This window comes from Biomphalaria glabrata, chromosome 14 (genome assembly GCF_947242115.1).
Source record: "Biomphalaria glabrata chromosome 14, xgBioGlab47.1, whole genome shotgun sequence".
Lineage (NCBI taxonomy): Eukaryota > Metazoa > Mollusca > Gastropoda > Planorbidae > Biomphalaria > Biomphalaria glabrata.
This window is the reverse complement of record NC_074724.1, coordinates 5,313,159-5,339,205: the sequence shown is the minus strand read 5'-3', so window position 1 is coordinate 5,339,205 and position 26,047 is coordinate 5,313,159. Positions and strand designations below refer to the sequence as shown.

Genomic DNA, 26,047 nt, shown 5'->3' with positions numbered 1-26,047 from the left:
ATGGTGATTTTATTATTTACAACACAAGCGCCATAGTTAAGAGCACAGCATCTCTCATTTCAGAACTGGTCAGGCACATAATGATAATCATAATAATTTAATATATAGAGCGCTGTTAAAAAAAAATTTGTAGTGAAAAACTTACCTATAATGGATATAAGAAAGGTTGCTTGTGATTTGTCTATACCTAGCTCAACAGAGCGATCTACAAGGAACATGAAAGGGATGTAGAAACCTAGGAATGCTGCCACATTGCCCAAGCAGATGAGCATAAAACTAATGTCTTTGAACAGGGTAATGTCCACCATCTCACTGAGTACATCTCGTGCTGGCCTAGGCAGGCAGCTGCAATACTTGTTGATGCATTTAAAGGATGGGCTGGGTCCATCCACAAACTCCATCTCTCCGGGGATGGTGGTGATACTGGTGATGAAACTCTTGATGTCAGTCTGAGACTTGTATTGGGGGATGTTCAACACACTGCCGCTGTAGAAAATATCTTTACGATACAAAGGCCTGGACAAGTCCTTCTTGGACACATGTAAAGAATTTATGCTCTGAATGTGCAACATGTTTGTTCGACTGCCACCATAGCTTCCAGCACGTTGGCCTCCAATTTTGATGACAGGAGCAGGCACTTCTAACAGGGGGGAAAATTCACCACCTAGCATCAATGCTCCATTACTTTGTTTTTTGGTTGAATCAGTCTGAAAAAAACAACAAAACAATTTGTTTTCCTTTGAGATAAAAACATTATCATAACATTTTAATTTCCATCCTAATGTTTATAAATAGACTTGCACATTTCATGAGCTTGATAGCTTCTAAACCTGGCTGGTCATATGGTATGCATTTCAAATTATCACAATGATGACCCCAAGTATGGTTTCTTAATATTATTCTAATGGAGGTTTGAATACATCTTTGAGGAAACATCTGAAACTTACAAATGAAAAACCGTAAAAGGATATTTTTTCTTATCCACAGAATCAATTTCATTTGTTTTTAAATTTCTTTTGTATAGCACACTTTCATGCTTTGTAAAATGCTTGTAAATTGTTTTATATGTTTTGGGTGTTCGTTCAGAGTTGAAGATAATTTACTTCGTAGTCCAAAACCTCCCCCAGGACAACTGGGAATGGCAGCAAGCAGGACATGAACCCAGGACCATTGACAAGTCCGAATGACTGTCCAGCGTGCAAACCACACAACCATGCTTTAAGCATAGTCAGCTCTGGTCCAAACAGTGTGTGTGTGTGGGGGGGGGGGGGGGGGAGAGAGAGAGAGAGGGGGGGGGGGAAAAGGTGGGATCTGGGATTATGTCACTCAGCCATACAGCCCACATTTCATTGACATTTTCATGTAAAACCTTCAATAATGTGCAACAAGAAAAGCTGAAGTAGTAGGAGATCAAGAGAAACAGACTTAGCAAATAATTAACCATAAATCTTTGCACAAGTATTTCATTTTACAACATTAACCATAAATCTTTGCACAAGTATTTCATTTCACAAAGTATACTAAATGTGTGTACACTTTGTTCTCCTATTAAGGAATGGAGAAATGAAACAATAAGTTAATACTGTTGATAATGTCTAAAGATATTGATATAAAGACTAATCTAATTATCAACTAACCAAATCAGATTGGTTGTCGTTGTCGTTGCTGCCAGTATGTGCTTGTAAGTCCTCCTGATCATGAACTGGGCTGCTTGGAGTGGTGGTTGATGGGGACAAAGGCGGGGTGAAATATTCAGAACCCACTGTAGCTACTGACTCGGCCATCTCAGACACTTTGGCTTCACTCTCTGGGTCTTTGGGTTGGAGAGATTGAGAAAATCAACTTTAAATTACAAATACATTGCCAGTTGAGTAGATAGCACTGTTAAATGTTGACTTAGGATTCTGAACTGCTAAGTATGGGGTATGAAAGTATATCTTGTGTGCTATTGTTCAAATGTTTGCTCAAATCATGTATTGTTTTTGGTAATGCACAATTGTAGAACAAATTTCCTCATGGATAATAAATAATAAAATAATTACACGGTACACATATCAATGTGTTAATCTAGTCATGCAAGTTTATTTGAAACTTAAACACTGCTAAATCATAGGTTTTCCTGACTGATTAAGGAAGCCACTTCCATGCTCAAATGGCAATAGACAAGAAGGGGCACTTTTAGGCTATGACTTTGTCATACAATATGGAATATGAAATGTGCCTTTACTTATGTGTTTTTCTAAGTATGTTTTTAGATTTTGTTGTGTCTCTAAATTTTATTATAGCTTTCCTGGATATTTCTGTATTTTGTTTCCAGAATTATTCCAATTTTTATTTTTAATTTCTCTAACATGTTTATGGTTGAATTCTAATTAAAACTAGAAATTATGATAGTTAGATGCTAACTATCGCAAAAAAAAGGAAGCTGAAAATCTATGCCCATATTACAAGATGTTCGGGGCTCGCAAAGACCTTCCTTCAGGAACAATACCAGGAAAAAAAAGAAGAGGCAGACAGAGAAAGCGATGGGAGGACAACATAAAAGAATGTGTGGGCCTACCATTGAAAGCGGTTCTAACTAAGGCAAAAGACAGAAGAATGACGGTCGATGAATGTTGCATGGTATCCCAATGGTCCAACAGGCAAAGAGATAGGTAAAGGTAAAAAAGGTAAAAACTAGGAATTGAAATTATACTTTTATTTTGAAATAATAAGGAAATCTTAACAAAACCATTTGTTACGCTATAGAGACTGGCACAAACCTGGTGAGACACTGCCATTGTGAGCAGTTTCCTTCTCTTGTACCAAGCTGGCTGTCAGCATTGCTGGCGATCCAGTAGTCTGTGACACAGGTGAGCTGGTGACATCCCTTGCTGGTGAGCTGGTCATTAGTGAGTCGCCAGTGCTGCTTATGGAGAGCTTTTGTTTACTTGTGTCAGTTGAAATAGCTGCAGGTCCACTGAAAAAAAAAATGATTAAATTATCTTCTACATGTTCACAAAAATAGACAACATTTTTAACATCAAATGTCATCATATATGGTTCTAAATTGTCTTTCAATATTTCATTACTATTTTATATTTGTTTTAATGCATAACATTTGTATATAATTGAAAATCTTTTTGTTCAGATAACCTTTTATGCTTATTATATAAATATTTAAAAACAAATATAGAAAATAATCAGTCCTAACATTATGTTAAAAATACATAATTCTTATTAGATTTTATGTTGGTAGTAGAACGTATTAATTGTAAAACATGTTAAACATATTTAAGCTGGTTTTATGAACATTACGAATATATGAAGGAACAGAATATTTTATTTTCTGCATAACACAATGACTCTTATGCCTAGTAGCCAATAAACTAATCTTTAGATTTACACTAGCTTATTATGGAGAATAATTAACTCAAATAAGTCAGATTATGTTAATAATATAAATTTTAAAATGTTTGGCTGTAGATGATAAAATAAAATTGAAAGATGTTAAACATTCATTATGACAAAAAGCAAATAAAAAGTTACACTCATTCTCATGAACATTAGATTTAGCTTGAAAGAAATCAAAAACAAAATCAAAATGAATCAAACATGCAATAAAAGAAAAATCCAAACATGCAAACATACAAAGCATGCCTCAAACTGAAAAAAAAATGTGATGGAACAAAACTGTAATGACCTACATTTAAGTTTTTCAAATATTTTCAAGGACAAAAAATATAAGCAAAATGGTGAAATCATCCTTATAGAAAACATCTCTAAATCTAACTATTGTGTAAGTATTTATGTTTATATAAGGTTAGGAAAAGCTTGTGAAAAGGCTAATTAGCTATAGGTTTTTATATGAATAAAAATGTGCTATAAAGACTAGTGAGGAATTATTAGGAGGATATAACAAATGAACAACTAAATGATGTTTTGCTTTCATGTCATTCTGACCTAGGGCGGCCATTCTCCTCAGCACGGTAGCTGTCCTGCCTTTTAACGAAGGCTACACTTGGCAATGAGCCTAGCTCTGAGTCGTTGTCCTGAAGTCTTTTCTCCCGGTGAAGCTTAGCCTCCAGAACTCCCTGGAGAATTAAGTTAGTGTCGGCTATAGAGTGGACAGCACTGCTGCTCTCTGAGACACTCCTACAACAGGTAGATCATTTGGTGGAAGGTAAGCAAACACATAGAGAACGCTAACTAGAACCTCTCACTTTAGAACATAGTAACTCTTTAAACAGCTAAACAATTCTGTAAAGTAACCTTTTTTTAAAAAAAACAACAACAACACTAAATGCCCTTTTATGAAAATAAACTGATAAAAACATTTTTTTAAGGTATTATCCATTTTTCACAAAATCTTTATTTTATTTTATCTTGGTTATACTGAGGCCTGATTTAAGTCAAATAGAGAATTTAAGAGTTTAGACTCTTTGTTGAAGCTTTACATAGGGATGTTGGGAAAGATATTCTTAAGATATAAACCCTTAAGTAAATTATGTTAAACGATGTTGCAGTGAGATTTTAAAAATAAAACCAACACAAAAATAAAGGAGAAAGAGATCAATCAACAATTTGTGTTAATGTAACTAATTGGAAATAAAATGTAATTTATTTTACATTAGAGAAATGATTCCAAACGATGCTAATCATGAGCCAGTTATGAAATTATAATAATTTTTCAAGATGAATCAGAAGAAGTTATTTAAACCCAGGAATATATTAAGAAATCAAATTATACACATGCCTATTATGACAATGCACAAATAATGAATTAGTAGAAAATAACCCATACCATTAGTGTGTTTTCAATTGAAAGACAATAAATCAAAGAATAAATAGGTGCCAAGGTTTTCTCTATATTTTCCTGTACTATATTATATTATCTTATATTGGATTGACTTAGAAATCACATTAAAAAAATAGAAAGCCACATAAAAAGAAAACTCAACTGAACAGAAGAATGAAGAAGACCTTTTAAATAAAAAGTCTAAAAAAAAAATAGCTGATACTCTCAGAAGATTTTTTTTACAAGAACCTTTTTAATCATTGTGAAATAAGGTCAAGGATGCTGGGAAATGCAAAACATTTGAAAAGAAAATCATTGAAATAAAGTAAAAATGAGACAAACCTTGTTCTGGAGTGCTCTTTGATTCTATCAAATGTGTTTTTAGCTCTTGGCTTGTTTTTGGGTTTTGCTGGTCTCTTCGCCTTGAGTGGCCTCATCAACGCTCCACATATACAGCCCTAGTAAAGAAATAGCAGAGTTATCTTTCTGTTCAAGCACCTGGAAGTATTGGCATTGAAACTAGATACTCCATAAAGAAAATATTTAAAATAGTTTTTGAAAAAAGGTTAAAAAGGTTAAACCAAAGAAAAAATATTGATTCTGATCGAGTCCAAAAAAAAAGTTTTTTTTTTACAAAAATGTTGAAGTTAATAATTGCAGGCTTGAACAGTTAATTATTTTGTTACTTTTCTGTTATGTACACTCGTGTGAAGTGAAATAATAATTTTAAACAGCATAAACATTAAACATTTAAAACAAACAATAATTCAAAGTAAGTAAGAGACTTTTAAAATTCATACTGAAATTTATATGTTCAAACTAATGCACTAAAGATGTATACATTTTTTTTATAGATATTTATATTGTATCATAACAAAAATGAAATCAGCAAATTGAAAAATAGTACAACCCAAAAAATTTATATTGAAATAAATACTATAACTGCTATATCAATTTTTATCAATGGTGGAAGCCAGGCAAACACCTTGGACTTACTTACATGTAAGATAATACCAGCTATAATCAGTAGACCACCTCTCCAGGACAAACTGTTTAGGATGACCTCACTGAGAGGGGGAAAGATGAATGTCCCCAAGCCTGAGCCTGCTACAGCTAGACCTGTGGCGAAGGCACGCTTCTTTTCAAAGTAGTATCCCACGCTGACAATGGCTGGGAGGTAGATCATGCCTAGACCAAAACCTAACAGGGCAAAGACAATCTATTTTAAAACAATATACACAATAGACTATAATGAGATGCAGACAAAATAATCTAGCCCAGTGATTAGCAAGAATCTGACAATGTAATATGTAAATAGAATTAATGAATAATCCAAGCAGTTGCTTCTAATGTTGTGATAGAGAGAAATGCTAAATATTCACTATTTATTTTCATTCATTTATTAAATGTATATATATATATATATATATATATATATATATATAGCCTATATCTTTTTTTTTATATACTTGTTGGAAATCACAGAGGGCTGATTGGGAAAATCAATAATTTTTTATTGGTTTCAAGAAAAATTATGTCAGTAAAAAAAGAAATGAGAAAGTGTGAGAAAGAGAGAAAAGAGAAAGAGAGTAGAGAACATAAGAAACAGAGAGAGAGAAGAATGGAGCAGAGAGAGGGTTAAAGAAAGGCAAAGAGTGAGAATGACAGAAAGAAAACAAAAGGAAGACAGATAAGTTGCAGAGAAATAAACAAAACAATCATAGGCCCTAATATAAAATGAACTGACCTCCAATTATTCCATAAGTAATAATAAGCATAATGACCCCATTGGAGAAAGTGGCCATAATAAAGCCAGCTGTGGCCACCAGACTTCCAGCGATGACAACTGCCCTGCATCCAAACTTGTTGGTCATGGCACTAACAATAGGTCCTGCATTCAACCAGATGTAAGTACAGATATATATTGAACATAGTCATTAAATAAATTGAAGACATTAGATATATTCCACTTATTAGATCTACTTACCAGCAAACAAATATGTGCCACATAACAGAGACCCAACCAATGAGACTGTACTCTTTTTCTCCTGGTGAAAAAAAGACAAAAAATAAATTAAAAAAAAATCTTAATTAATGGAGGCTTAAAGGCTGAATGATAAAGTGCTAGGCTTCTGACATTTTGAACTTCAGGATATTTAGGGCCTTCCCTGAGTCCACCCAACAGTGATTGGTACATTGGGGTAGTAAAGGTAGTTGTCATTGTGCTGGCCAAATGACTAGCTGTTAGGCATAGAAATAGAAAAGCTTTATAACATCTGCCTCCCATAATGGCTGCCTGGTCGTGCGGTTTGCGCGCTGGACTGTCGTTCGGATTTATCGACGGTCGAGGGTTCAAACCCTGCCCGCTCCCATCCCCCGTCGTCCTGCGGGAGGTTTGGACTAGGAAGTAAACTATCTTCAACTCTGAAGGAACATCCGAAACAATGTAAAACATAAAATGTTTGTTAAATGTTTATATCTGTTTATATGTTTCAAATTTCTTTCAGAGTTGAAGTTGAAGCCTGCTTGCTAGCCCCAACCTCCTGCAGAATGTCAGCGGATGGCAGCAGGCAGGGTATAAACCTTGGACCATTTAGGCGGCTAAATGACATCCCAACACACATTCCACAAGGCATCCCATAGATTGAAAGGTCTGAAAGGGGTACTTTACTTTTTACCTTCTTTAATTAATTAATTAATTAAATTAATGAACTGAAACTTACAAAATATCTCCCTTCTTTAAATGGATGATCATTAGATTACTAAATGCAAGGAGAACCTTTAGTCTTAGATTTGGCATTACTTTTTGGGGCAAAAATAAAATCTGTAGTTAAGTGAGTCATCATTGGTATTTGAAATTTCCTGCTTTTAATAAAGTTTTTGGATGGCATTGATTTAAAAAAAACAACTAGAAATATACTTTACACTTACAAAAGATAATAAATTTGATTAGGGATGATAAAAAAATAATTTAAGAATATAATTTTGTTTATGTCATTGGTTTTATGATGAAATCTGCATGATCACTTATTTTCCTTGAAAAAAATTGAAACCCAAAAATATACTACATTATCATTATCAATCAGAATGAAATATTTACTAGATTCTGGTAATTGTAACAACCATTATGTGATGTAAGATAATTATGTCTAAATATAAAAAGAACTAATTAAGTGCCATTGAATAAGAAAAAGTGAACAGTGTCTAGACATCTATTGTTACAGATTGGGATGTTTACATACATTCACGAGGAAACAGACAAAACATAACAAGAGAAAAATCAATTTGGTCAACACATTGTTAACTGCAAGCAGCCGCTCTTCAAATTAGCAAACACAACAAATACAAGAGAGAAGCATTAGCATTGCTCAATAATTGATTACAGATGCTTGTTTTTTTTAAACTGTTAAATAACAAGACTTGTCCAGGTCTGAACTATTTTTTAATGCTTGAACGTCAAGGACTTTAAAATATATGAGCAACTAATGTCAACCTAGACAATGAAACAATTTATTTCTGTTGAAAATTTAATTCTAGATTTGTAAAAAACTGAAGATAAAGTTGTTTATTGTACATATAACAAATCCTTACACGCTAACATATGTAAAACACCTCATACATTAAAAAAATTATACTTATTTTCTATTTAAACAATCAATATAAATCAATCAATATAAATGATATAAATATGTAGAATGTATATTTTATATACCTACAGTCATGACATCTCAATTCAAATAGTTGAACTTAAATGTCATGTTTCTATTATCGTGTAGAATGAAGATTTTTTTAAAAATTCTACTATAAAAGACAGTTGTAAATAATAGTAGATCTTATTACATAATTTAATATCATCTTTGGCTTTGGCCATTGCAAGGTTGATGTCAATTTGGAGTCCATCAAAAAATTATTTTATTTTCTCAAACATATTTCAAATATAAATATGTGGGCTCTAGTATTTTCTAGATTTGTCAACAAAGAAACTACCTATGGCTGACAGAGCTATATATTAATATATCCAATAGGTTTTTCAAATCCAAGTAGTTCTAAATGTCTTAAAAAGCTTTTTTTTTTTTTTCAAACATTTTTCTCAATCCCTGTGTAAATGACTGTTAAAAACAATAGAAAGCAGTGTGAATTAACCTAAACATGAAACTCAAAATGGTGACAAGCGGGGTAGCTTACTTCCATGATCTAATTGATAAACTCGCCAGTACCTACCTTGAAAGCCTCTACAAATTCTGACAGAAAGACACCAAAGCTGTATCCGATTCCGTCCACAATAAGATTACAGACAACAGAGGCAGCCACTATAACCCAACCCCACCCTCCATCTGGTGGAGTTGGGATGTAGTCTTCCATACTCTCTAGAGATACCTATGAAAAAAAAATGGCGGGAAAACAATACGACAGTGCACAAGAAATCATTAAAGCAAAACAAAGGAACATTTTTATAAAAAAACAAAATAATATAATTTTTTTGAAAAGCTAATTACAAGCATTTACAGAAAAATACTATAATGACCTTAATTTAGTTAACAAATCAAATTACATTGGTTAAGAGTATTTTTTGTCAAATGAATTCACATGCCAAGAGTTTCCATTAACAACTGGGGAGTTAGCCTACTGTATTTGTAATAGGATTCTATTACACTGGTCTTATAATGGGTTCCTGACATTAGTTGGGGGAAAGTAAAGTTGGTTGACCGTTGTGATGGCCACATGACACCCTCATTAATCGTAAGCCACAGAAACAGATGACCTTTACATGATCTGCCCCATAGATCACAGGGTCTGAGAGGGGAACGTTACTTTACTTTTTTTTAACTAGGGGCCGTAATTAGGTCTTCCATATGGCTCTCAAAGGGAGATAATAGTGATGACATCTTGTCCTAGAATGACTTTAAAAAATCAGCTCCAAAACTACGACTTAAAGGTTTATTTCTACTGGGACAGAATGCTTGAAACTACAATCACAATTCAGCTCAGATAGAACACATGTTTTACGGCTTAAAGATGACTATAAAGACTCACCTATTCAAAATTTACTTGATTACTTTAACCTTTTAGGCTTGTTTTCTGTCACGTTATAATAATGCACTGAGCCTACATTATGTTTGTCAAGTACGATATAACTGTATAATTGCTATTTTTATAAAATATAGCTAATTCGACAGTGTATGGTATCATTATGACATTATTAAACTAACAGTCTATTTCAAAGCACTAGGGGGCATGGAATAGGTAAGCCTGTGCTCTAAATATCTACGTTCTTAAACAGAGCAACATGTGAGCAAGAAGACAAGATAAAACTAAGATCACCAAACTGAGAAGTCCAGTTCACAAATTTACCTGTGAGTCCTCAGAACCTCGACGTTTCTTTCGGCCTTTGACTCCGTTGGCTTTATCTTTGGCGGCCTCTTTCTTTTTGTCCAGAAGTCTCTGCTTCTGATCCGTGGAGTTCATCTTGTCTGGCCCGTTCAGCTTGATTTCCTCGTCCCCACCTCCACCATCTTCTTTCTTTGCGGAGTTCTCTGCAGTCATGATGTCAGCTTACAAAGCGCTAAAATAAATAGGTAATGAAAAGATAAGTTTGTACATAACTACATACCATCGGCGTGACATTGAATCTTGTCTTATATACTACAGACGTTACTTAAAAAAAAAAAAAAAAAAAAAAAAAAGAAGATAATTACGTCCTACGGATTTCATGTGTTAATCTAGTCATGCATGTTAATCGATGACTTAAACTCTACTAAGTTGTTGTTTTTTCTGTCTGATTCAGGCAACCCATTCCATTCTTTTATGGCACTAGTGAAGAAGGAGCACTTGTACGAATTTGTTCTAGCGTATGGAATAAGAAATGTGCCTCTATCTTTGCATCTTTCTGAGTATTTCATTAGGTTTTGTTTTTCTATTTGTAAATTATGGTTCAATGTTCTATGTATTATTGCTACTTCACTTTTTAATCTTCTGTCCTGCAGTGTCTCTAAGGTTAGTGATTTTACTAATGGTGCTGCTCTAATCAAATTTGAATATTCATTTGTTATAAATCTCACGGCTCTATTTTGTATTTGTTCTAGTTTATGTTTTCTTGTTTTAAACTATCAAAACGCATAAAGGTATAATCCAAAGCAAAAAAAAAAAAATGAATGTACTGGGAATGTACATGGACTCACTTTAACCAATGGCTCAGACTGGCATTTCGTTGAAGGACCAGGGAACAATAAGAAAATCAAGAAATCTATTTAACGCTACATAAGTAACTTAAGAATTTTGAAAAGGGAGTCTAATTGTGTTACTAAAACTTTGATTTAATCATATTGTGCACTATTTTTACTTACATTCTATCTATCGTTAGTTTTAACTGCGAAAGCTGGACACTGAACACTGAAGCTGAAAGAAGAATTCAAACCTTGGAGAGTAAATGCTGCAGAAAAATGCTGGGTGTCAGGTACCAGGAAAAAGAAGACAAATGAGTTTGTAATTTTACAAGCCAACAATCTGGCTGGCTAAGAAGAGAACTCCTCAATAGTGTAAAGAGACAAAATCTGTGCTGGTTCGGTCCTATTGTAAGACATGACTCACTGTTAAAAGCCATCCATCAGGTTACAGTGGAGGAGCACGAAGAAAGGGTCAATCAAAGAAAAGCTGGTTGGATAACGTAAAGGATTGGACCAGCATCTCTCTTGATATCCAGCTAAGAACAGATGCTGAGTATTTTTAAAGCATGTCTTTTTATTTTAAATACTTCCTAAGACCTAATTTTCTATTATAAATAATGTTCAAACCTTTATCCATTAGGCTTTAATTAACTTTACAAAGAAGGTAGGTGATATCACTTAAGAATAAAGCACATAAAAGTACAAAAAATTGTCAACCTTCCATATAATTTCGTATTTTTAAACTATGGAGATTTTCATAGTATCATAGAGGGAGAGAATGAGAGAGAGAAAGAAAAATAAAAGACCAAGTAGATGACAGAGACTGATATATATATACTATTGACTAGATATGGTCATTTGCAAATGAAAATCGCACATTTAAACAAAATTCACGCCAGACAGAAATACACGACTGTAAGGCGGGCCGCCCTCCGCGCATTTCTCTACGCATCAGTCTGAGATGATCCTTGGTCGCTTCGTGATTGCAGGAGGCCATACCCATTCTGAGTTCAAACATTCAGAACCTGGCATATTGTTCAGGTACAGCCAAGTCACAGTTATCGGTCAACATACGGGCACCTCTTTGTGCGTTATCAACATTCTACTGATATCTCTGCCGTGACTTGATAACTTTAAGATATATGCCTACACTCAGTCTGGAGGAAACAACGCACACACATACAAACAATAAAACTATTAGGATTTACGTTGCAACAAGCTAAACCATCTACTCAGCAATTATTTTTTCCCAGGGGCGGTAACATGGTGGGGTGAGCAGACACTTGTTTCTTATTTTCGTGTAGGTCAACTGAGTGCCCTCCGGCACGCATTGTCTGAAAATGTCCGACTTAATTGTTGTTAATTTTATTTCTGCTGGTTTAAACACATAAACTTATTCATAAATATAATAACACATTTTTTTTGACAATCGATTTCAGTAACAGTTATTAGTATATTAGACAATTCGATATGCGACTATTTTTTTATGCATTGCAATTTAATGTTAATATTGATTGATCGTGTACGCTGATTCATGCACAGTGGACAAAAGAGAGAAAAAGACAGTCTAATGACTCAGTGAGATGGGCTATTCTTACAAATTACAAACTGCCGTGCAAAGAGTTTCTCACGCAAATGATAAGCTACTGCTTAAAGTCATTTTGTCTCAAAAATATGACACTTAATATACATCTAGTAGTTTTAAAGCCTTCGATCTATTGACATATTTTAAATAAAATATAAACCCAGTTTTTAAAGTTAATCTGTTTAGTATTATGTCCTTTGTAAGGCTTTGCCCTCCTTTTCGTTTATGTCCTCCTGTGGCCGTGCAAGTGTCTGGTTTAAAACTAACATAGTAACTCTACATCTTATACGAATTGGCATCCTCGTGTTCATCTAGCTCTTAACGACGGGATAAAGGCTAAATGTTATTCTTAGTACTGCTAGAGCGTGAAATGGGTTGCCTGAATCAGTCAGGAAAACCAACGAGTTAGCGGAGTTAAAGTCACTGATTAACATTCATAATTAGATTGACACATAAAATGTGTAAGACCTAACTTTCCTCTCTTTTGAAGTAACGTCTGTAATATATAAGATAGGAATATTAAATGTTACGGAGATACAACACCCTAATTAACTTTTGTCCGCAGAAACAAGGGACATAACAAAATTTGTCCATTCGTCTACTAAGTCTCGAAAGGTAAAACTTTACTTAGACCACTTACAGGTATAAGAAACCAAATATTGCATTGATGCCATTGTATGCTTATTAATTTGATATTAGACTTTAATTTGACAATAGTGTATTAATCTCCAATCCCATACCTATTTCTTATGGCGAAAGACTAGAAACTCTTAGTGAATAAGTTTGATCTACTTTATAACAGAGACAGAGACATGTAAAGATAGACTTGATTTTCTTTAGGTGAATAAATAATAGTGCATGAAATTCTTGAGATGTAGGCCTACTTAGTTATAGGCTACTTGATCGTCTTCTAGGTATAGATTATACAAATTTAAAATGTTTAGAAGCTTAATATAATTGTACACCCGGGCTATGTACTGACAATAGTTGGCCTACAATGAACATACTGACAATAGTTGGCCTACAATGAACATACTGACAATAGTTGGCCTACAATGAACATACTGACAATAGTTGGCCTACAATGAACATACTGACAATAGTTGGCCTACAATGAACATACTGACAATAGTTGGCCTACAATGAACATACTGACAATAGTTGGCCTACAATGAACATACTGACAATAGTTGGCCTACAATGAACATACTGACAATAGTTGGCCTACAATGAACATACTGACAATAGTTGGCCTACAATGAACATACTGACAATAGTTGGCCTACAATGAACATACTGACAATAGTTGGCCTACAATGAACATACTGACAATAGTTGGCCTACAATGAACATAGCAACTCTTTCTCTGTGTTGTACATTTAAAAATATGTTCTCAATAAAGCTGATATTAAAACGAACGCTTAATATTTTGACAATAAATTATCTTTTTTATATCCGCATGTTAACCGTGACACGAGAAAAGGTTTCATAAATAACACAATGTGTTCTCCAAGCAAAGTGTGTGTCTTACAAGTTATATTTATAAACTTCAAATATCGAAACTCCGGGCTATGATGTTAGATGATATATGAAAACCTGGATGGTATTTTTTTTTATCTAAGAAGTATTTTTCTAAGTCTAATGGAGAAGTGAGGGGTATTTTATCTAATAAATATTTTTATGGGTTTAATGAAAATAAGTGTGTGTATTTTATCTAAAGCACATTTACGGGTTTATTGGAAAAGTGTGTGGTATTTTATCTAAAACACCTTTACGGGTATATTGGAAAAGTATGTATTATATCTAAAAGACTTTTAAGGTTGTTTTTTTTAAATGTGTAGTATTTTATCCTCCTTTTCGTCGATTTAATTTTAAACCAAAGTAACCTATACTTAACAAGCTAGGTCAAAATGAAATCAAAACATTCTTTCTCGATGATATAGCCAGAGACTAAGTTTACTCCGCACATTAAGATGCCCAGCACAGTGACTACATACATTAACAATAGAAAATTTCGATAGGCCTATATAATACGGCACATATAATAACACATATGTAGTTGAGGAAACAAGAACAACGCTGGCAGAAGAAAAACGCCAGAAAAGAAAAGCAAGACAAACGACACTAGCTCCAGCTGGAATAACCTGCCCAGTGTGCGGCCGAACATTCCGGGCTCACATAGGTCTCACCAGCCACATGAGGAGGCATAAAACCCCAGTGCAAAGCCCTCAGCCCCCTGGATGACAATGTGGTCATCATCGAACCACGATGGACGAAGTATATATATATATATATATATATATATATATATATATATATATATATATATATATATATATAATGAAATTATAATTTTTGCACCTCTTCAAAAGGATAGAAAGGGTGGTTTGTTGGTAGTAATGATAGTGCTGACGCATACAGAGACGGGGGGGGGGGGGGTGAGAAGAGAGAAAAGAGCGTCTAAAGTTGCTATTTGTGGACGTTAAAACTGGATGACGCCTTATGTGTTACGCCTGCCAACTATTGTGCCCACATTTGATACTTAAGATAGTGACTGTGACAGAATGAGTTCAAAAACACTTGAAAGTGGCAAAGATAACATTTAATTAAAAAATAAGATTACAATGATGAAGTGTGTTACATTTTATTTTATTTTTCAGATACAAGATTTTCATTAGTTACAATTTTTCTTCTTTAACATGTTTAAATGGCTCTTTCTATAAAAACTCTACGGAGTGTTCCACGAAAAAAAAAAAATAGAATTAGTTTTCTAATTCATAAGACATTTTTTTTTTTAAAAAAAAAGGAAAAACAGACACTATCAGAAGTCAACATTTTCAAATGACGTCAGTATTGTTTTTTGTTCGAGGCGCGGTGGCTGAGTGGTAAAGTGCTTGGTTTGCGAACGGAGGGGTCCTGGGTTCGAATCTTGGTGAATACTGGAATTTTTATTTTCAAGATTTTTAGGGCGCCTCTGAGTCCACCCAGCTTAAATTCTATACCTGACAATAGTTGTGGAAAGTAAAGGCACCCTCGTTAACCGTGGGCGGCTGAAACAGAAGATCTCAAGGTCTTTACTTAACTTTCAGAATTCGTCCAGGCAACTTATGGGCACAAAAGAAGGTCAAGGGAGAGAATTCGTCCAAACAAAAGTTTTTGAGATTTCAAGGCGTCTCTTAACTAACCAATTTAGCAAACAGATTGTGCATTCAATGTGCTTACACTTTTTTTTTTAGGAAACACCTAAGGTCTATACTTTTGTTTAGTGCCAGATACAATAAAGAAGTATTTTAGTTATAAACAATTAAGACATCAGTGTAGACATTTTATAAATACTTTTTAAGCATTCTTTAAAACAACTCTTTTCCTAATAAGACAGATACAAATAATGCATCATTTTCTTTTCAGGTCATGTCATGTTATCGGTCAAAGCCTTGTCATTTCTTCTTATTATCACTAAATCAGATATATCTTTGGCGTGAAATGTTATCGCGATAAACAAAACCCTTGGTTAAATAACTAAGTCGGCTACTTTTAGAAATGCATCAGAAACAGAGGGAAAAAAAATCTTTTGAGTAGCCCTAGGCAGACTTTGGTCAAAGAAGAATTTCGGCATTGGTCACAGAATAATATTTAACAACAATTCAGTGAGTCTACTAGCTGTACGGCGTAACAAAGAACTATTGAACGCTTACATTCTTACTAAATCAATTAAAAGAATTGTTATTTCATATTATCAGGTCCACAAAACAAACACCGTAAAAAAAGGGAAAAGAAAAAGGGTTATTTTTATGATCGCTTTTTGAGGAACTTTGAATCGTTGGATTTGAATCGGCCGCCATGCTTTCGTGCTTTAAGCCGGACAGCGTAAACGTCCATTAGCTGTTTAAGTAGCTAAGACCCGGCTTTGTCCGAGCAGGACAAGGACGTCAATCGGGAAGAGAGAAGACATGAGAGCCTGCTGCATCATTCCCCGAGACCTCCTCCTCCCCACCCCAATTCCTTCTTTCGTTTTTTTTTCCTTTTTCAGATTTTTTGACATTAGGCTAAAAAAATATTTTTGTGATTAGATAAAGAAAAAAAATGGAACAAAAAAAAATTCAAACAGAATATAGAATGTGCATTGACAATTAGTGGCCTTGACTTTTACAGTTTGTAAAATGACCTTGAGCAGAGTTCAACTAAACAGGGACCTTGACAATGCTCAACTAAACAAGGCTTATTTCTTGGATAACAAAATCTCGTAATCATCTTCTTTTTTTGAAGTAACGTCTGTATTATATTATAAGATAAGATTTTGCCATGATTGATAATTGAATAATAGTACTAATAAATAGTCGCCATTTAGCCTACTAATACTTTATCATTTCTTAAAGAATCCCTAGTTTTAAACAATGCATTTGATTGGAGCACAAGACAGTACGTACCTCAATGTTAATACTATATGATAAAGTTTCAACACACTTTTCTTACGGCTTATTTGCCTTGATATGTATTAGAATAGCGATCTGTTGTTTGTCAATGTCAATTTGTTCTCTGATTGACCTCGAAATGTCACATTTGGTACCAGCCCCCCCCCCCCCCCCCCAAAAAAAAATCGATCAAACTCTAAAAAAAACATAAGATAAATGTACACATTCTACAGTGTACCTTACAAATCAACTTATGACACTATAACAAAATAATCGTTTGCCCACGAATGTTAACTAGTGTTAAGGCTTTGTCAATACTAGTTGGTGCAAAATATTGTGGTCATAGTAAGGTTTACCTCGTTCATACCTCGGTCTCTAAAGCATGTATGTATGTAAGTAGGCATACTGACGTGTGCGTTAAAAATATATATGTATTCAATGTACCAGTATTTGTTAGGTCCGCAGGGCCAAAGGTCACGGCAGGGCTAGCCTTTGGTTACTGGACCATTAAGGCTGACAACACGAATACCCTAATTTGACCACCGTCATCTTTATCCACAACCGTCCTAGTACGCTGTTATTAGTATTATCTTCATAAGATAGCAAGTTCTCAAGCTTATAGATAGAGCCAGAGGTAGAACAAATAAAGGGTAGCCGACGTTGGAAGGTTTGAAAAGATACACATTCCACGTGGAAACATAATGGGCCATATCAGGCCAAAGATAAGGAGCTATCTGGAAATGTCAACCTATTGAATCGCGAAGTTTCAGAAGCTCAATTCCATTTTAGCGCGCGATATATTCCCGAACATTAATTTATTAAAATCTTCAATGCGGAAATATCCGAAGACATTCAACATACATATTTTTAGTCCTCTAGCCAAATTTAAATTCTTAAAAAAAAACAAAAAACATTGAAGAGTTGTAATGGTCAAACTAAAGTTTTCCGAGTGAGGCCAACGTGCTACTTAATCTTTTCCCAACGTTATAAATCAAGTGTCTAATTTCTAGGAAAATTTTTAGAGCCGTTTTCGAGATCCGTGTCCAGGTTCCACCCAGGTTCTATGAAGATATGAATAGAAAATTCGGAATGGGCAAAAGCTAAAACCTAGTACGAATGTGCGACTTCAATAGAGGTATTGCAAAATTAATTTTGAGAAGTATGAAAACTTCATGCATTAAAAAATACCAACTTATTATATTAGCCTTGCAGCTGTTTCGCTTTTTCTTCTAAATACTATATAAGCTTTATAAGCATAACTTTGAAATTATTATTTGTTATGACTAAAAGAACTTTTTACATATTTAATTATATATATATATATATATATATATAAACATCCAATAGCTTACACAAGACAAATAGTCAATTACATCTGTTTTTGAGATCTTAACGTGACAAACGGACAGACGAACGGACACGCAGACAACTCAAACCCCTTTTCCCTTTTTCGAGGGTCGCTAAAAAAAAAGTCTCCACACTTTTTGTGAGTTAAGTAACTCTGCCCAGAAGAGGCAGCATACATTTTGCAAATACGATAAACATGTTTGTTCTTCATTTCTTTGTCTTTCATACTTTTAAATTCCGTCGTCTTTTTTTTCCTTCATTTCTCGTTTTTCGTTTCTATTTGTGCATTTTCATTTATAAATTTCAATGAGTAAAGTGTCAATGTGCCTGAGCTATATGGGTGTGTGTGGGTGCGTTTATTTTGTCTGTGTGTGAATAGAAGTGTGAGTGAGATGGACAGCTTGTTTTGTGTTCGTCCTGTTTATAGAGTAGCCAAAGGATAACAAGTCCAGATTCTCTTCATCCGTTTGAGTGTCGAACAAATCCGATAACTAGTAGGATTTGTGCCCAGTTATGTGTCGGGGGCGGGCTTTTAACCCTACAGTAGCCTGTCACAATGTCAGACATGGGATAGCCGGCCAGAGTGCTTAGGGAGAAATGCCAATGGAGAGATTGAAAGAGAGAGAGAGAGAGAGAGAGATGGGAGAAAGAAAGAGTCAGACAGATACAGAAAGAGACCGAGCGAGATAGGGCAAGCAATCGTTATTGTCAACAGAACGACGAACTAACAGGCGCAGTCTGTATGTACAGAAGAGAATCAAGGGAGAGAAACAGAATGGGAAAGAAAGAACAAAAGAGGAGAGAGAGAAAAAGAGTGAGAGAAAAAGAGGAAGAGGAGAAAAGAGAAGAATAAATAGATGAGAAAAATGAGCTGATTATGTATGGCTGCCCAGGTATGCGCTCTGGACTGTCGTTTACGTTTTGTAACCTGCCCACCGCCATCCGTCCCTGTGACAGGTTAGCTAGGATGTATTAATCTTCAATAATGAACATCTCAAACAAACAAAACTATGTCAAATTTACATATTAAGAATAGAAATATAAACGAAGTTCAGGATATTATTGCAACAAGTATAAAGACTCCTAAGTCTCTAAGTAGATATGACTTATGGGACAAGTAACTAGAGACACAGATAACAATAGATCCCAGTTTTCTGTGAAAGTCACGGTGCACTCAGTTTGACCCAGATTCAACCACACATAAGAAAAAAAAATCTGACTCACTGTCAGATGTTCGTAATGTAGGTCACGAGAAGTGCAGCGGGAAAAAATCACCCACCCCCGTATATCGACACACACACGTCAATGAACACAACACACCCACATTTCTGACGGATTGAGATCAACAAAGACAAAGTTCAAAGTACAGATGACAACACATTTACAAATGTCTGCTGCACTTTCGGTTAAAAAAACCCAACACATTTAAGAAAGCTACACCTGGTTTAGTCGTAAGGGATATACCCCCCCACACACCTTTTTTTCCCGCTTCAATCCCCCCCCCCCTCCTTTTTGTGAGGAAACTCCTAATAATTTGCTGCACCATTTTTTTCCCCTTTGTTCTGTCTAGATTTATTTATAGTCGGAATACTTTGCTGTATTGGTTGTTCAATAAATGCTCTCAATGTTACATATTGTAAAGCGATGTTTAGTGAAGCTGAGTCACATGACACATCTCTAGCAATTGGCCACAGAAAGTGATAACCGTTTGACTTATCTGAAAAGTAGTCTGCTTTGTCTTCATTATAACTTGAAAACAAAAAATTATTCCAGTAAAAAACAAACCAACAACGATTACAAAAAAACAACTTTACAAATCAAAGCAACAACAGACAGACATGGAAAGATACAGAGATACATCTCGATGATTAAAATATAAATAAGTCTGTGGCTCTAACAATTTATAATGTTGAAAGATAATAAAAACATGTCAACAAGTGATAACAATAAAATAGTTTTTTGTTGTTTTGTTTTTTTATTAGAGCTATGTCTAGAGTTAAACAATCGATAATATGTACAACAAGGAGTTGGGTTTCTAAATGAGAGAACAAATAAATACCCAGTTACAATTGTCTGTTGTTGTTATTTTCTGTGTGACATTGACATTTGGGGCCAGTTTTTAGACATTACTGCTAATGGGTTTTTAAAGATTTCCAATTAATATAAAAATTGTGCTTACTTTAGAACAACTTTAATTTCTCATTTCTCTCTCTCTCTCTCTCGTTCTCTCTCGACATCTTTATTTTTGTTGCTCTTTATTTTCATTTCTCTCTTTCTGTTTCCCCCTCTCTTCATCTCGCTCCGTCTCTTTCTCTTTCTCTACCTTCATCTCTCTTTCTGTTTCCCCCTCTCTTCATCTCGCTCCGTCTCTTTCTCTACCTTCATCTCTCTTTCTGTTTCCCCCTCTCTTCATCTCGCTCCGTCTCTTTCTCTACCTTCATCTCTCTTTCTGTTTCCCCCTCTCTTCATCTCGCTCCGTCTCTTTCTCTACCTTCATCTCTCTTTCTGTTTCCCCCTCTCTTCATCTCGCTCCGTCTCTTTCTCTACCTTCATCTCTCTTTCTGTTTCCTCCTCTCTTCATCTCGCTCCGTCTCTTTCTCTACCTTCATCTCTCTTTCTGTTTCCCCCTCTCTTCATCTCACTCCGTCTCTTTCTCTACCTTCATCTCTCTTTGTATTGTGTGTTTGTATTCACGCGTTCTTGTGATTTTTTAAACATAATAACTTGCGGAGATAATTTTTGTTTTTAAGCTTTGTAGAGAAACACACTATATTTTGACACATAATCCCTGACTCATCCATGTTTATAAATCTATAAAACTAAATAAATCTTGGGCGCCTTCATGGCTTAAAACGGCACTATTTAGATTCACAACACGAAGCGTGTAGAGAGGGCGGGATGAGTGCATAAAGGGAAGCACACTTGCACACTTGAGAAGCGAGCACAATGACAGCACGAGCGCCCTACTATGACACAATTCTATGATAGAGCGAGGTCACACGGTGTAATGGTGGTACGCACTAGTAGCTAAACATTGGCTGGGGGAGGGGCGAGTCAAGGTTAAAGATTTAACAATTGCACACATATGTCTGCCAAGTTTTAAGGCTAGGTGTCCCGGTGATCAGGTCAAACCTCTACTGCGCAGATCCTGATCACCTTGAAAACATTGTTTAGAATCAGATAGTCAATGTTTTCTATTTGCGCATGGAAAACAAAAACCTGCGTAGACATAAACATAAGGACTCGATAACTTTTAAGTTATACAATTTAGGGACAACAATTGTTGAAATAGAAGCAAGAATAGTTTTTGTGAATAATTTGTAGGCAAGTGAGCTAATCCTAAAGTGTATAGGAATTTTTTAGTAAAGGCTTGAGTGGTATCCAAACAGTTTAATCCCCCAAAGGTTGTGGATCTATTACAGCTGGATACTGTGATGAGTAGTATCATAATAATTACAAATATTTTGAGCTTTAGCGGTTTTAAGTTTTTATCCAACACTTGCTTTGATAGGTTTTAGTATAGGCCAAATAGTATAGTACAAATTATCCCTTTGTGATGTAGATGCTAAAACAGACAGAACTTTGTTTTAGTTATCGTAAAGAAAGAAAGAAAGGAAAAAAAGAGTGTCAGAGACAGGACAAAGAGAAAGAAAGAGAGAGAGAGCGAGAGAGCGTAAGAGAAAAATGGTAAGAGTGGGGGAGAAAGCGTGAGACAGAGAGAGCAGGGCCGGCCTCAGGTAATTGGAGGCCCCAGGCGAAGTGAATATGGGTGGCCCCAAATGAAAAAAGACAAACACGAAATGAAGGGCCAACAATATGCCATGACTACAAAGCTTCCCGTATCTATTTCTACATTAACAAATAAATTAAATCCATATAGCGCCAATAGTACGAATGTACTACAATCTCTCTCTCTCTCTCTCTCTAAGGCCGGCCCTGGAGGGAGAGATAGAGAGAGAGAGAGAGAGAGAGAGAGGAGAAAGAGAGACAATGAGAAGAGATTTGGTGATAATAGCCCTACGTTTTGTGCTTCATTATGCATTTTTTAAAAACCAAATTTATAATTTATATGACACAATCAATAGAAAAAAGTTCATTTTTTTTACAACATGACAGTCTCCAAAGAAAAAAAAAAAAAACAAAAAAAAAAGCAACACTAATACATTAAGATATTGTTATGACTTTGCCATGCGCACCGCCATCCAAGATAGTGCAAAAAGAAGGTGCGCACTATCTGTGACCAAACAAGTCGGATGTTGACATTAGGACTAACGATTTCCGCCCAAGTAGAGAGCCAATATGGAGACGCTATGCTCAAGGCAGATGCCCCTTTGTGTTTGTCATGTCTCTATGTAAATAAACGTCTATGTCCTCGTTGAGTTGCCTCACTTAAGTTATTACAATTGGTGTCAGAAGTGGGATTATAGGCAACTCAACGAGAGGAGGTAGGATTTACAATGGCAGCTTTGAAACGATTAGACCAACTCTCAGTTAGAGAGCTTAGGAAGGAACTTCGTAACCGATATGAGATAATTGGTGGTACCAAGGAGGTGCTTACAGCTCGTCTCCGGCAAGCCTTGATAGATGAAGACGAAGATCCAGATACCTACTTATTTGAAATTGAACCGGAGATTTATGAGCTTATTGGCAAGATAAATGAAGCAATGTGTGAACAAATTAACAGTATGGGGAACAAGGTAGATAAAATGGTGTCTCGAATGAAAGAAGGGGTAGACTCGTTGGTAAAGGAGCAGTTGCCTGTAGACTCGTTGGTCAAGAAGTTGCGTGGTCAAGACTGTGGTTGCACAAACAGTGGTGACGGAGACGCTGGGGATTTGAGCGCCGTCTGTGTCTGTGTTGTGGGCAAGTCTTGTGGTTGTGACTTTCAAGACGAGAAACGTGATGGCGATTGCTGTGATAATCTCAACGAGATGTACCGAGTCAAACGGAAAGAGACAAATGAAGTATTTGTTCCTGTTGTACCTGTTACCAGTACCTTAACTGAAGTCTGTTATGTGCCTGAAGCGTTTGTTCCTGTTGTACCTGTTACCAATACCTCAATGAGCCGGACAGATCAAGACAACGTTGGGTCTGCGTTCGAGCCTGTTGCTGTGGACTTTAAAGACCTCTGCCTATCTGCCGGTGCTCACGAGGGAAATTCGAAGCTTGACAACAGAACTGTACGTGCGGCGCTTCACACATAGAATTTAGATGCCAAGAAAACCACCAACAGGGCATATGTACTTCTACCATCATCATCGACATTGGCATAGATGAATGTCAATCAAATCACTCTAAATCTGAGCTGTCAAGAGAAAGACATTTTCCACTTGAACCCGAAGAGACCTATCTTCTGGACGTAAGAGTGTTGTCTGAGGATGACTTCGGTGCATTGGACTTTGCTTGCAACGTGGCTGCAAGCGAACCTGAAGCTCCCTTGAGAGGCGTCTGTCGGGAAGGTCTGCTGAGACAGCGTGTCCGATCAACGGCTGTGCTGAAGAAAACAGTGCTCGACCCTATCTCTTTGTGTGGCAAACGGCCACGTCATTATCGCAACAACAGCCTGGTCAACTGGAGAAAGAGAAAGCGGCACTGGAAGAAAACAATGCGGATGGCCTCGTGGGGAACACGCTCCCTGCCGCCTGTGGCTCCCACTGATCGACCTCCACCTGAACTGTCAAACCTCAGCTGCAGTGTTTCTTTTCGGGACGAAAAGTGCTAAGACGGGGGCAATGTTATGACTTTGCCATGCGCACCGCCATCCAAGATAGTGCAAAAAGAAGGTGCGCACTATCTGTGACCAAACAAGTCGGATGTTGACATTAGGACTAACGATTTCCGCCCAAGTAGAGAGCCAATATGGAGACGCTATGCTCAAGGCAGATGCCCCTTTGTGTTTGTCATGTCTCTATGTAAATAAACGTCTATGTCCTCGTTGAGTTGCCTCACTTAAGTTATTACAATATCATAATTTCAAACCGTATTCACCATCGATATTTCGAAGGAGTTGAATTGCATTAACTAAATTATATTCCAGTTGAGCAAGTCGGTAAGTGTACTGTTAAGGTTTGTCATCGCTAAGAATATAGTAATTTAAGATCACTTATAGAATCACACATAAAGGCCACTATGTGTTAACATGACTTCTGCCATGGGAATACATTTTACATGTTGTGTAAGTTAATAGGTTTTCATAGTTTCACTATGTCTATAATGGGAAACATGTCCAGAAATTAATGTACGGGCATTAAAGTTAAGGGGACACAATACACGCTACGCATAATCGACGCCTTATCGTCCCTGGTCCCCGACCTACTACGAAAATGAATAATTGAAGCAGAATTTTTTATATTAATAGACGGCTGGTCATGGCAAGTTGTCGCCCGTGTCTGGAACGAGGCGTGAGATGTTAGAACGTGATTCCAGGACATGCCATCCTAGCAAACACAGCCGAGACACTTCTGTACTCCCAGTGTATTGGTGCACACACACATATCAATATTTTATACACAGGTTGTCCCCAACCTTCATTTCCCTGTCACGTGCCACATGAACACAAAAAGCCCTTGACTCTAACGGATCGGAACCAAGCCCCCGTAGCTTTGTTATACACCGTTGGCAGAGGTTGTAAGGGGCATCGCGTTCTCCGGCCCCATGTGGCGCGTAAGCTCGAAATTACTGCTGTACATAATTTTTTCTAAACATCTATTTATACATTATAACAAAGGGCGTAAACTCGTAGGCAGCTCCTGTGGGTCCGTTGTTTGGTAAGCAATGAAGTCAATGGGCAGGTTTTTAACTATTTTTTAAGCACGACGAACATGAGAGTGAAAAGAGATTTTTAAAAATGTAACTGTGTTTAATTGGTTAGAGTTTAGATTCGAGTGTTTACATAATGGGGCTCGTTAGCCCTGGACAAGGTATAGGAATCAAATGAAGCCACAAATGGAGATGTCCTTTCCAGGACAAAAACTAAAGTGTAGCAAGAGTAATCATTACAGCATTATTAATGTGACTAATGGGGTTTCTGTTTTCTCTTTTTTAAATAAAGGAATTGTTAACTTGTACTCATGATTATATTAAAATATTCAGTGTAGATGAAGAAAGAACTAGACCTATAGTAGAGTATACACTTATTTGTTAATGTACTATTTTGTAGCTATAAGAAATTTCAGAGTGGACAAAAGGCTCTCTCAAAGTGAACAAGTGACTGTCAAATTGATTGGCAGAGTGACAATTGACTATCAATGAATGACTAGCTTAGAGCGGCTATATGACTATATTGTCATGGAAATGGATAAATGATTATCTTGGAGTGGACACATGGCTAACTTAGGGAGTATACAAATGGCTATCAAGAGTGGATAAGTGGTTAACAGAGTGGACTAGTGACTATTTTAGAATGGATAAGTGACAATCCTGACGTGAAGAAGTTACGAAACATCATCATCATCCTCTTTCCTTTGCGTTCCTCATGGAACATAGGGCCTCAGTAAAAACACGCCACTCTCCACGGTCTCTTGCTAGATTTTAATGGCTCTTTCCTGTCCTCTCGATGTTACAAAACAAGGCATTTAAAATGCAGTTTAGTTTAAAATAAAATTGTATTAACATTAAAATGCTGTTTATAAAATAGCAAGTGAGTACATTTAGCAGCATAACTTTAACCCTTAAAGTGCTGAGCTGTTTTTTCAATGAGTGCATGCAAAATGGAATTACAGTTCTGATATAAGGAAGGCTAAACTACGACACGCGTTATAAG

At 35.9% G+C, this 26,047-nt stretch overlaps 1 protein-coding gene across 5 annotated transcripts in view; it reads right to left on the bottom strand.

Moving 5' to 3' along the window:
- The window catches only part of LOC106055257 (monocarboxylate transporter 2-like), a 58,548-nt gene that overhangs the window by 8,706 nt on the left and 23,795 nt on the right, over positions 1-26,047 (bottom strand). For 3 of the 5 annotated variants that reach the window (XM_056009477.1, XM_056009476.1, XM_056009479.1), the window contains exons 3-12: positions 10,130-10,340; positions 8,999-9,154; positions 6,765-6,825; positions 6,525-6,668; positions 5,778-5,977; positions 5,120-5,235; positions 3,943-4,134; positions 2,763-2,959; positions 1,638-1,813; positions 146-707 (exon numbers count right to left, since the gene is read on the bottom strand). In XM_056009477.1, the coding sequence (XP_055865452.1) occupies positions 146-707; positions 1,638-1,813; positions 2,763-2,959; positions 3,943-4,134; positions 5,120-5,235; positions 5,778-5,977; positions 6,525-6,668; positions 6,765-6,825; positions 8,999-9,154; positions 10,130-10,321 (1,996 nt within the window). In that variant the 5' untranslated portion in view covers positions 10,322-10,340. Of the gene's footprint in view, positions 1-145; positions 708-1,637; positions 1,814-2,762; positions 2,960-3,942; positions 4,135-5,119; positions 5,236-5,777; positions 5,978-6,524; positions 6,669-6,764; positions 6,826-8,998; positions 9,155-10,129; positions 10,341-24,273; positions 24,412-26,047 lie in introns of those variants that run through there. The other 2 variants (XM_056009478.1, XM_056009480.1) reach the window with 2 other exon arrangements.